Below are 12,344 nucleotides of genomic sequence, written 5' to 3' on the forward strand. Positions count from 1 at the left end.
ACACATTTAGTCCTTAATGTTTTTTTGTTTCAAAATAAGTCTTTGTTGTTTTTCTATACATTCGGTCCTTATGACCGATTTTCTTAGATTTTGCTTAAATGACATCCTATGTGGGACAATAATTAATAAGGTGTTATCATACGTGGTTTTTCCCTCATTTATATCAGCAACCTAATTCACACATCGGTCAAATAATGTTGGTGTCCTAGTTTTTTCGAAAAATAAGATGTCTTCAACTTCGATTTCATATATCTCCATAGCAGACAAAGAGATTCTTTATGATTGATTTGTCCCAACTTGAATTTGCACGTCCAAGACAAAATAACACCATGGAAAAAGTTCTTCCCTAATTCCTTGGTTTGTCGATCTTGACCATTTTTCAGCAAATATGATTTTTGTTTATTTCAAAATGACCCCAAATTTTGAAGATGAGGTTTCCAATCTCAACCACTTCGAATCACAAAATACTAAAACCATAGAACGTTTAGGGTTTTGCCGCGAGGATTAAGAAGACACTTCATGAAGTTTTGTTAATTTATTAATCACGAATAAATTAACAAATTGGATCTATGATAAACTCTCATGTCAATAATTGCTTAAATTTGTCATTACGTGTAATCCTAAGTGACTCTGATATTAACTGTAATATTACCAACTGTTATGAAGGTGGACATTATTTCCAACAACTGAAATCATTATAGACGATATGTTTTTTCTTCACCCGATATAATATAGTCAGTATTGATATTAAATGAAGTTTGCATTGACATTAAATGTAGTTAATATTGTACTATAATAGTTACTAATATCAGAAGTACAATGCTATTGGCAAAACAATGACAAGAAACACATGATTTCACTTCCCATACGAGTCACATATGAGAACTATTCATTAATGATTGTCCCGCATAGGATGTCATGTGAGCAAAACTTGAAGAAACTTATCATAAGGACTAAATGTATATAAAAACAACAAAGACTTATTTTTGTAACAATAGATTAAGGACTAAATATGTACAAACTAAGAACTTAACCTGTATTAGTCTCTCAAAAGGATTGATGTGTACAAAAACAATAAGTTCAAAGACTTATAAAAAAATAATAAAAACTTAATGTGTATATAACAAAAAATATATTATCCTATTAAGTCATTTAAGTTATTTTCCCATTCGGCATGTTATAAGAAGTATACCAACAATCTTTGGTATATTTAAATATATTTTAATTCCTATACCAATAGTATTAGGCTGAGAGGTATCCTCATGCGTGAGAAGAGAAGGAAAAAAGGTCACGTCATTATTTTAACCATTCCACAGCCAACCCACTAGGTTGTGGAAATGGTGTTCACTATTGAAGTGGTGTTGAAGAAGAGAGAGATAAACACGAAGAAATTCTCCACCAATCCCAGCTATAGTCTTTTTTCGTAGTGGGTACCACGCCACAAGACACCCATCTATTTTTGGGATGGTGTTCACGCCTAGCCTACTATGCCACATATGACATCACGCGTAGTTTGATGCTACCATACCGGATGAACTTATGTATATTCACATGTAATCTAATTTATAACAAAAAAAATAAAAACTTTATTTCATATTTATTTTTGTGAGTAGAAAGTTGAACATGAATCGTAAAATTACACATCAGCAGGGTGAATTTCAAAAAAGTCGTAGACATAGAGCCCTGAGGAGACTTTATTGGACCCCACATCTTGTCGGCTTGTCGTTTGGATTCCTTGTCCGTGTCCTCTCCTCAATTTCTCTTCTCTCGGCGATATTTCCTTTTACCAAACTTTATTGCTTCTATTTCTGTTTTCTGCCCTCAACCCTTTACTTTAAAGAAATGTCACAATCACCCCTAAAGCTTTCTCTCGTTTATTGTATTGCGCAATAACCCCCTCAATTTTTGTTGAAGCAACCCTTTATTTCTTTCTTTACGGAACTTTATTGTGTCTATGCTTATGAATGGTCAAGAAAAATGGAATAGCTTTGCTTGAAGAAATAAAAAGGATATGTATCACATACTAAAATTGGATAAAATATTCAAACAAATACTATTTAGTTGAAATGTTTTATTCAACTTCAAACAGCATTCAGATTTTCAAACTATATATCTAATTATAAAATATTCAAGTTTTGTGGCTAACTTTTTTTGGTGTACTAGTCAAATAAAAGAATATAAAGAATTTCAAAACCTTTTGATGTTGTGTATTTTATTTTCACGAATGACTAAACTGTTTCAAGATACTTTTAAACAAGATTTAGAGATTGAACCAAGACTTCGACTCACGTTTTGGAATCAATATTCCTTCTAGATCACTTTGACATCATTTTTTCACAGAAATGTCTTGAATTTACAAATATGTATTGTTTCTTTTTTGCTTTTATATATATAATAAAGACACGGCTTAATCTGTTAAGCTATATATAAATGCTTTTTATTAATGTAAATAAAAGTAAAAAAAAACGTTCTCAACTAATATAAATAATACTAAAAAAAAGTAAGGGAAATGACATTTCTCTTATTAATTTTGTTTTTTTTACAAGTTTGTCATCATCTAAACTTTCCTTTCAGTGATTCAAAGATGTCTCAGTTTGTCAAATGGAGTATGAATAGGGCCTGAAACAAATTTTATAAAACGAGTCATTTAATCAAAGAAAAGGAGTTATTCCAAAAGTTGTTTTAACTTGGAATTTACCCAAAAAAAGTGTTTTTTAGATTCTTGTTTTTCTTTCTTTCTTTGTTGGTGCATAGGATTCTATGCTTTTAATGAAGATAATCCTATTAAATATATGAAGGAAAACCCTAACCGAAAAAGAAAAAACAGAAGGGCTTTTGCTTTTAAGAAAGCAACTTTCACAGAAAGAAATACAAGTAGCAAAGTCAGCTGTATTGTGTTGTACTCAAATCATATTTTTTTGTGCAGAAATAGTTGTACTTTTGATGAGAGAAAGCCTGCAACATTTCAGAAATAATTATGGGTCGTCGAGAAGGTTTTTTGTATATTGGTGGGGGCAGAGTGTTTAATTACAAATGGAAACAGAGATGACTGTGTTTGTTTTTGTAATTGTGTGGGGACAAAGTTAGGAGAAATCGATGATGAATTGTGAGACGCACAAAGGGGACATGTGGGTCCCACTCTCCACCATCACCACCCTCCTCCTCCTCCTCCTCCCCCCTCCACCTCCATTGTCTTCTTTTGTATCACCAAACTCACCTCCCCTGTCTTTATTCTCTTTCTCCCAACAAAGTTTAAATCTTTCCTTGTGATTTCAAATATCTCTTGTAAAATGGATGTTACCCTTGGCTTGTTAGGTAATTCTCCGGCCGTTGATGATGGTGGTGGAGGTGGAGTGCCGTCTGGTGGATCAACCACCGCTAGGTCTATCTTGACAGTATCGAAGGAAGATAACAAGAACAACATGGTAACCATGTCTGTTGAGGTTACTTCATCGTACCCTGTTGTCGACGAGAATTTAGATGATCTTGAATTGGGACTCGGGTTGAGTATCGGAATCGGTGGTGGTTTGAAGTCAAAAGCGGTGGTAGCAGGGCCTTGTTGGAATCAATATGCAAGAATCTTGACAGCGAAAGATTTCCCTTCTTTGGTTTCGAAACCTAACTCTTCTTCTTCGTCTTCTTCAGTAAATATCCCAAATTCATCCACTTCTGGTTCCAAAAGAACCGCGGCAGATTCTGTTTCTCCTCCTAATGGTAACAGGTATACAGTTCTTCTACTATATTTCTCTTTCTTCTGATAGAAATTAGGGCTCTTATCTTCAATTCGAACGATATACGAAAAACCATGTACCTTAGGTGTTCCTGTTCTTTGTTTTGGTCAAATTGATCACAAGTTTTGGATTTATTTTGGTTTGCTGATCATTTCTGTTTTTAAATTTCCGTAACTGAAGCGTCGTTGGGTGGCCGCCGGTAAGCAGAGCTCACCGGATCCCTAGTTTGGCGAACAACTCCAAATCACAAACCGAAGAACTTAACTCAATACCCGAACAAAACAAAAACAAGAACACAACGAACAGAATTAAGGATTATTCAACTGCAAGAAACGAGATTTCCTACAAGAAATATCGTTCTGTAAAGGTGAACATGGATGGAACCCTGATCGGAAGGAAAGTCGATCTCAATGCTCACACCTCGTACGAGGCCTTGGCTCAGACGTTAGAAGAAATGTTCTGGGGAAGACGTAAGTTGGTATTTTTGTTTTTGATCTTGATGAAGTTCCTGAACTGCATATTTTGGTGTTTATATTTTTCAATTACTGATGTAGGAGGAGGATCTTCAAGATTATTAGACGGAAAATCTGAATTTGTTCTAACTTATGAAGACAAAGATGGAGACTGTATGCTTGTCGGAGATGTTCCTTGGCAGTAGGGTTTCTCAACTTCCATTTCTTAAAAATCTGATTGGATAAATGTATCATATCCGATGTGATGTGATGTGACTTCGGATACTGATATACCAATCAAATATCGCGTTGTATTTGCAACGTGATATGTTAGAACGATCTAACATGTTTATCTGATTTCAGGATGTTTTTAAGTTCCGTTAAGAGGCTTAGGATCATGAAAAATTCCGATTCTAGTGAGCTTTCAAGAAATCAACACGAGACACATAACTGATGCAGTATAATGATATGCATATAAACTTTTATATTTTTGGTTAGATGTAGTCGAACCAAGTTCTTGTTGGTTGAAGGGTGAAAGGAGAGTGATGGTTTGGTTCTACGGGTTGTTTAAATCCAAAGTGTCTCGGGTGAGACCGGTTTTGTCTGGGAGGTTTGTATAAGTGTCTTGTTCTTGGTGCAAGCATATTTTAACTAAGCATACACAATGCACACATCACTGATAATTTGAGTTCTATGATATTGTAATTATGGAATTTACTATATATGAAATTAGGGTTTTGGAGATTTTGTGTAATCTTGGTTGGATTTTTCTTCCATGATCAGCTCTCAAAGTTCAAGATTTGTATGGTTTCTTGTTTATAAATTTCGCATAATCCTCTACAAAAGACCAATGGGCAAGTCCTTACGTGGGTCAAAATCACTATGGGTCTTGTTGGGTTGAACTTGTAAAAACCCACTTATTAACATAGATAAAGAAGTTTGAGTATATCATGATCACTTGTTACATATGACCCGAGAAAATATGTTCGTTCCATCTTCCATGTTTGGGTGTGTAGGACAAAATGATGTTAATGGAATAAAATTGCAATTTGCTAACAAAAAATGCAATTTTTTGTTCGATCATAAAAGGTGGAATAAAATGGGACTAAGACTCACTTTCAATCTTTCGTTTGTGCAAAAAGATATGAATGTGATCTTCATCCTCGTTATCAAATAGTTGGCCTGGAAAGTTTGTCTTGTCATGTCTTGTGTAACAAACATATTTCATAAGTCTTCTAGTTTTTAATGTTGATTAAGATGTTATGTCTAGTTGATAACTTTGAATTGCTTCTGTTTTAAAAATGGTATAGAAATAACCATTTTTCGTTATGAGGTGAGGATTCAAGCATCTCTTGAACTATTTATTTTGAGTGCGTAGCCCTAACGAAACTTCAAGTGTTTTAAGTGGGGGCAGTGTGGAAATTATAAACGAACGAAAATCACTTGGAAATAAAAGCTACATGTTTAAGAATCCCCAAGTAGAATCTCTGTTCTTCAAAGAAATAATCTCTAAATCTTTTATAAAAGTTATCAAAACTAAACTCAATTCAAACTGAATAATTAATTCAAACACAAAACTAAGTCACTAACTCCTATTTATAATACCAAACTCTAAAAAACTCTTAAGCTTATAAGAAAACCATAATTATAAAATGCAAGCAAATAAAATAAATGGATATAGAGGAAACTAATCTTTATAAATGTAATTAACAAAAATGGCCAAATTTATCTTACTTTCTAAAAAGAGCCACTTTGCTCAGAACATTTTGTTCCAAACTAGTTATATTTTATCCAAAGTGTTGAGTGACATGTGACAAAAATAAATTTTGAAATTTGACATGGGAGAAAGAAAGTTACATTTCAGACTGTTATTTTATAGTTCAGATTGTCATTTTACATTTCAGATTAAATAAAATACTTTCCGGATGCACATTCCCTAATATTTTCAAATATACCCTTTGTTAAAAATAAATTTTGGAATTTGACATGGGAGAAAGAAAGTTACATTTCAGACTGTCATTTTATGCATTTATTATGAATACAGTTAACCAATTTTAGTCAAAATTTTCAATAACTAAAAATGAGTTCATATTCACGAAAAAACTTCGCCAACCTCTCTCTTTACTATCATAATCTTCAAAGAACCAATTCGGAAACTATTAACCATATCAAAAGAGACGTGAACAACCATTTTAACCTCCCTCTTTATTACCATAATCTTCAAAGAACCAATTCTGAAACTACTAACCATATCAAAAGAGATGTGAACGACGATTTTAACCTCCCTCTTTACTACCATAATCTTCAAAGAACCAATTCGGAAACTATGAAACATATCAAAAGAGATGTGAACGACCATTTTTACCTCCCTCTTTACTACCATAATCTTCAATGAACCAATTCGGAAACTATTAACCATATCAAACGAGATATGAACGACCATTTTAAGTTTTTCTTCGTTGCCCTTGGTAGTGTATCCCATATTGGTGCAACAAGGTCTTATAAGTGGCTATATATGTTGGAGTTCCCTTTCTCTCCACAGGGGCTCTTTTGGAGAGACGATCTTGGGCTCTATATATATTTACATGGTATCAGAGTCGGTGTCCTGCACCCCCGTGGTTCAGCACATCCCTCTTTACCCTTATTGAGCCTCCGACTACGAGGGGGGAGTGTTAGTGTATCCTACATCGGTGCAACACGGTTTTATAAGTGGATATATATGTTGGAGTTCCCCTTCTCTCCACAATGACTCTTTTGGGGAGACAATCTTGGGTTCCACATATATTTACATCCATGAGATGTGTGGTAATATACTTTGGTAATATATCACTTGTTTGCTTACCGTAACAATTCCATTAGTATGATTAATGGTCAAATAATTTGTAGATTTAGGCATATATAAAATGTTTTAATCATAACAATTTTTCTTCACTTTAAAAATGAGTTCATATGATGAAGAAGATTGTTATATTTGTTCTGATGAACCATTTCCTGATGATGGCCTAAAAGTTAATCGTAATGAACCATTACGAGCTAAGATGCCTGATTTATATATTTTGAAGTGATGACAAACGATGTAGAAGACGGTCGAAAGGACTTAGAAAAGAGTTGAAGATTTAATGAACGTGTAACCACTTCATAGGGGAAAGAAAATATGAAATGGGTAAAGGATAATAAGAAAAAAACTAAAAGTGTAAAAAAAATATTGTTTGTGCGGATGCGGAGATTAGTATGCTTATAGAAGAATGTGATCTCTTGAATATGCTATTAGAATTAGAAGAACATTTATTAACCATGGAAAAGGAATGTATCTATTTCGATATCGAGATGTATGGCCTGAAAAATTAAGTTTGTAATCAATATAACGTCGTTCTAATAGGTTTGCAAGGTTCTTCTATTGTCTTGTGTCGTTTCGTTTACGTAATGAAAATGAAAAGTAATGTCATTCATTAAAATCATAAGAAGTTACATATTTTTACTTAAATTAATATACATGTTTTCTTATATATAATAAGAATGTATACTTAGGACTTAGGTAAGGTATAACTGAGTTGTCTCTATGTGAACTTCAAACTATTACACATAGATTTCAATTAAGTCCATGTTAGTATCATATGCCCCAACTTGCTCCTAAATTGCCATACTCGCCCCATGTACTTCATCCATTATTTTCGTTGCGTTGGAAACTCTACTATATCCTTAAACATCATAATCACAAGTGTCTGCATATTATAAATCGCTAACTTTCTATACTTTTTGCCTTTTGAACGTGGTAAAGAGATACCCGGTACTAACAATTTCTTTTGTGCATGTTGAAAATCATTAATTAATTCTAACGCAATCCTATCAACAAGACCCATTTGTGTAACCTCATATGTATCAGACGCAACAATCTTTGGAAGTTCTATATGCTTTCAATTTTAACCATCTTGATTTCCTCCTTAGTTTCATTTTTGGATGCTGGTGGGTGTTGATTTTTTTTTTCTAGTTCCACAACCAATGTTTTCCTCTGCAAATTCAAATGTGTATGTTTTAGTATTATAAATACAATTATAGTAGATGCATTTAAAATCTGCTTACCTTAAATGACTCTAATTCCAAAAGTTTAAGTAGGTGTGTCATTATCTCCTCATTCATAAAACCAACTTTTTAAGCAACACCCATATAAATGAATCGGGTGCACCTTCGAACTGATGTAAAATATTGCTTTGGATTTGGGAGTATGAAAATCACTCTTGTTCAACATAACAGAACATTATGCTACTGAAGAAACGACAAGAAATAAAACCTTCCTATACTCGATAAATTAAATTCAAACTATTCTTTATATTCTCGACCGTTTTTCATATTCGAAAATAGGGTTTTATTTTGCACATGATTTTCTGGGTTACTTAGGGTTATTTAACTTACTTACTTGTTGCCAAACATGTACCGTCCCAATTTTCAAAATAATTTTTTTGTTTTTAAACACATATTTTCATAAACATATTCAAGGGAAAACCTTTTATTTGTAAACTATAGTTCAAAAACATAGTTATATAGAAAATTACCGTGGAATCTCAAATCATTAAGTTGTTGATGTTTGTGTATACAGTTCTGCCTTTGTATCCCCACAAACCGATAAAGTACATGAAAACATTTAATCCACAACTTTAAGCCAAAGCTTAGTGAGTTCTCTAAAATACTTCATTTGCCAATACACATACAATGCATGTATACATGAGCCTTTAGTCTGAATGGACCATCTCGCAAGGCCTAGAGTACACCTGGACTGCTCTCCCGAGCCTACAGTCTAACTCGACCTCCCTTCGAGGCCTACAATATAGCTAGACCACTCCTTTGGGCCTACAGTACACCCGGACCACCCGTGTATCTTGACCTTGAACACAAAGCAGGACCGCCTCAACCAAACCACAACATGTCGATGTATGCACATAAACAATAACAAACAAACACATGTAATCATAGCAGATCTACTAGTCTAACAGATCACTACAACATAACAACTTCCTACACATAAGTATATATACTACAATACAAAATATAGTGAGAAAACTCACCTCGTAATCAAACAGGAATCACCACAACTCACATAAAGACAAGGATGGCTCAACAACCAACTAATCACAAATAAAAGGTTAAACCTTAATCTATGACCCTAAACCCTAAAGTTTAACCTAAAGTCAAACCTAGTCGAAAGTCAACATATGGTCCAAAAGCGCACCACGCTCCTTAAGAGCGCCCGATGCTCACTATGGGATAAAATAGTCAAGATCTAGTTCAAAATCAAGCACACATCAGAAAACCCAAAAGTTTGTTGTGCTAAGGACAAGCGCACCGCGCTCAGGCTGAATCCAAAGGGCTAAATGACTTAATTAGTTAAGTCAATCCCCAAATTATAGATCTGAACTCCCATATGGTCCAAATGGATAAAGTTTCCAACTTTATCCATTAAGCGTTTCCAAAACAACCAAGATCTAATCTTCATGTCTAAAAAAGTCTAAGAATGCATTTCTTTCAACTTAATTTGTATTCCCACGATAGACATAGTTTTTTAATATTCATCAAATCACATAATATTTATCCAAAAATCCATCCTAGTAGCAAATATATCATAATCATCGAAGTATAATAACAATCAACAATGCAGACAATCATCAGGGGGATAATGTTGTGCAGTCAATGCGGGCTCTTCCCATTAGAGCTGGAAGTACCTGAAATATTCAAACCAAAAAACCATAAGTACAAAGCTTAGAGAGTTCCCCAAAATACCACATACCATACAAAGGGCACAACCCAACATACAAAGGGCCTAACCCAACATAAACACAAATGGGCCAAACCAAAAAAACATGAAAATAGGCCCAACCCAATATACACATAGGCCCAACCCAACATACATGAAAATGGGTGCAGTCCAATATACATAAAAATGGGCCCAACCTAATACATAAATGTAAAAGACAAAGACAGCTAGCATCCTACACAGTATAGTGAGAAGACTCATTTAACTCACGAAATCAACCAAGAACACTGCTCACTGCCATGTGAACGGTGTTACGACCCACCTATTGAATGAAACAAGGTCCCACCTTAGACTAACCTCTAAAACTAACCATTTTGACCAAAAGTCAAGCTAGGTCAACAAGTCAACGATCAAGGTTAAATTCACGGTCAACACTTCTATTAGATGACCCTCACATTGTGACCAAGTTATGGTCACGTTATGGGAAACAGACTCAACCTAGTCCTAACTCAGTCATGAAACAACTCAGTCTCGATCCAAACCATCATCACGTCGTGATGTACAGGTCATAACATTGTGCCGAAATCAGTCCAAGTTAATCGGGAAAAACCCTAGTTGTCATGTTGTGACAGAGAGGGTGTCGCGTCAAGAAAACTGGTTATCCCACCTTAATGGATTAATCCATTTTCCATTGATTCCATGAGCTCTGAAGCTTAGATCTGATTCTTCCCAAGGTCTTAATGGATGAAGTTTCCAACTTTATCCATTAGGACATCCCTCTATGGCAAGATCTCATGTCCAAGGTCCTTTAAGGCCACTTAATGCTTGGAATCAATCATTAAGCATGTAATTTAGAAAGTATTCAATCCAAAACTTCCAAAAGGTTGTAGGGTCCCTAATGATCCCAAAAAATGCAAAATTTATGAACATACATGTCCTTTCCCAACCCTAGGTCAAAAGATGCAATGTGACCAAAAATCTGTGCAAGACTCCCCAATCACCACAACATCCTAGATCTATGAGAATATATGCTCTTGGGACACAAAGAGATCATAAAGTTGCAAACTCTATCTCTTCTACTCATCCCAACACCACAAATGGGGCCAAATATGGCTTAGAGTTTAGATCTAAGAGGCATACAACAAAAGATGAGTGTTTGAGGACTTACAAAAAGTCCAGAAGCTGCACACAAGGATAATGAGAGATTGCTTGGAGGATATAGACACCAAAAACTTCTTCTTCTTCTTCCTTCAAAACCACCAAAACTTGAAAAATAAGCTCAAAAACTTCAAGAGAGCTAGGGTTTGGCCAAAGGGTTTAGAGGTGATTGAGGTTGAGGGTGGAAGAAACCCTAGCCCCTCACTTGCTTTAAATAAGGTACAAGTCCAAAATTAGGGTTTTACATCTGATTAGGTGTCACGTCGTGACTCATAGAGTCACTTGTGACACACAATTGATCAATCCCAAAGAATGCGGCCATGTCATGATGTGATGGTGCTTCCCTCACGTTGTGACGTTCCCAAAACTCATATTTGCTTTACATTTCCATACCTCAAGAATCCAGATGTAACATAATCTATTAAGTCCAAGCCTCTAACTTTCAGATCTAAAATGATATGGTGTCAAGATGGATAAAGTTTCCGATTTTATCCATAACAATGCCCACAAACTTACAAGATCTAGATTTTAATGCACCAAAATGACCAAAAGGACCAAAATAATATTCATGGCTAAAAGAATATACACAAGATGCCAACTTTCCAAGTCTAAATGGTATACTCAACAATCCTAACTGCTCAAAAGGAGTTGGAGTTATCTCAACTCCAACTCATCACCAAAATGGGACCAAAAGTGCATAAAAGGGACCATTAGCAAGATCTAACAACTAGAAAGGACAGGTTGAAGCTTTATACTTACAAAAGTCTAAAAAAATGAGAACTTTATGGATCCAAACTTGAAACAAAATCCCTTGCAACCAACAAGACTTTCTTGATCTTTAATCTTCATCAATTTACCACCAAGATGCACCCTAAAATGGTTTGGGGAGAGAGCATAAGCTCACTTTACTTAAAGGAGGCTAGGGTTTCACTCAAAGAATAATATAGGGGTGTTGGAGGCTGAAAATGATCAAACCCTAAGCCCGCTGAGTCGGGGGCGCTCCGCGCTCCTTAAAGGCGACCTGCGCTTTTGCGAAAAATTTCAGATTTTCAGATTTTAAGCTTCAACTTCAAACAATCATAACTTCTTCGTTTCAACTCTGTTTTCAGTGATCTTTATATGCATGTGAAGGTATTGACAAGCCCCACAATCATATCTTCTTATTTTTGATTTAATACATATCGAACTAAAATCTTTAATTCATGCAAGAAGCTGAATGTACCACCTTTCCCATTTTACCCTTTTGCTTCAAAGCAA

The 12,344-nt window shown here is 34.8% G+C and overlaps 1 protein-coding gene across 2 annotated transcripts; it reads left to right on the forward strand.

The window, feature by feature from the left end:
- The first annotated feature begins 2,910 nt into the window (after positions 1–2,910).
- LOC145074266 (auxin-responsive protein IAA12-like) lies at positions 2,911–4,925 on the forward strand. 2 transcript variants are annotated; one of them, XM_079020674.1, is made up of 4 exons: positions 2,994–3,721; positions 3,912–4,201; positions 4,286–4,385; positions 4,547–4,925. In XM_079020674.1, the coding sequence occupies exons 1-4, from the start codon at positions 3,291–3,293 to the stop codon at positions 4,635–4,637; spliced, it is 912 nt and encodes a 303-aa protein (XP_078876800.1). In that variant the 5' UTR covers positions 2,994–3,290; the 3' UTR covers positions 4,638–4,925. The 2 variants fall into 2 exon arrangements, with proteins under 2 accessions (XP_078876799.1, XP_078876800.1); XM_079020673.1 differs by having other exon boundaries at positions 2,911–3,721; positions 3,912–4,385.
- Positions 4,926–12,344: the final 7,419 nt, after the last annotated feature.

This window comes from Lactuca serriola, chromosome 9 (assembly GCF_051521515.1).
Source record: "Lactuca serriola cultivar US96UC23 chromosome 9, Lser_US96UC23_V15, whole genome shotgun sequence".
Lineage (NCBI taxonomy): Eukaryota > Viridiplantae > Streptophyta > Magnoliopsida > Asterales > Asteraceae > Lactuca > Lactuca serriola.

Bases quoted from the DNA above. Each gene is read 5' to 3' on its own strand.
- LOC145074266 (XM_079020673.1), top strand. From the start codon at position 3,291: ATGGATGTTACCCTTGGCTTGTTAGGTAATTCTCCGGCCGTTGATGAT. The intron at 3,722-3,911 runs GTATACAGTTCT...CCGTAACTGAAG, and splicing joins TCTCCTCCTAATGGTAACAG to CGTCGTTGGGTGGCCGCCGG. The intron at 4,386-4,546 runs GTAGGGTTTCTC...ATCTGATTTCAG, and splicing joins GTCGGAGATGTTCCTTGGCA to GATGTTTTTAAGTTCCGTTA.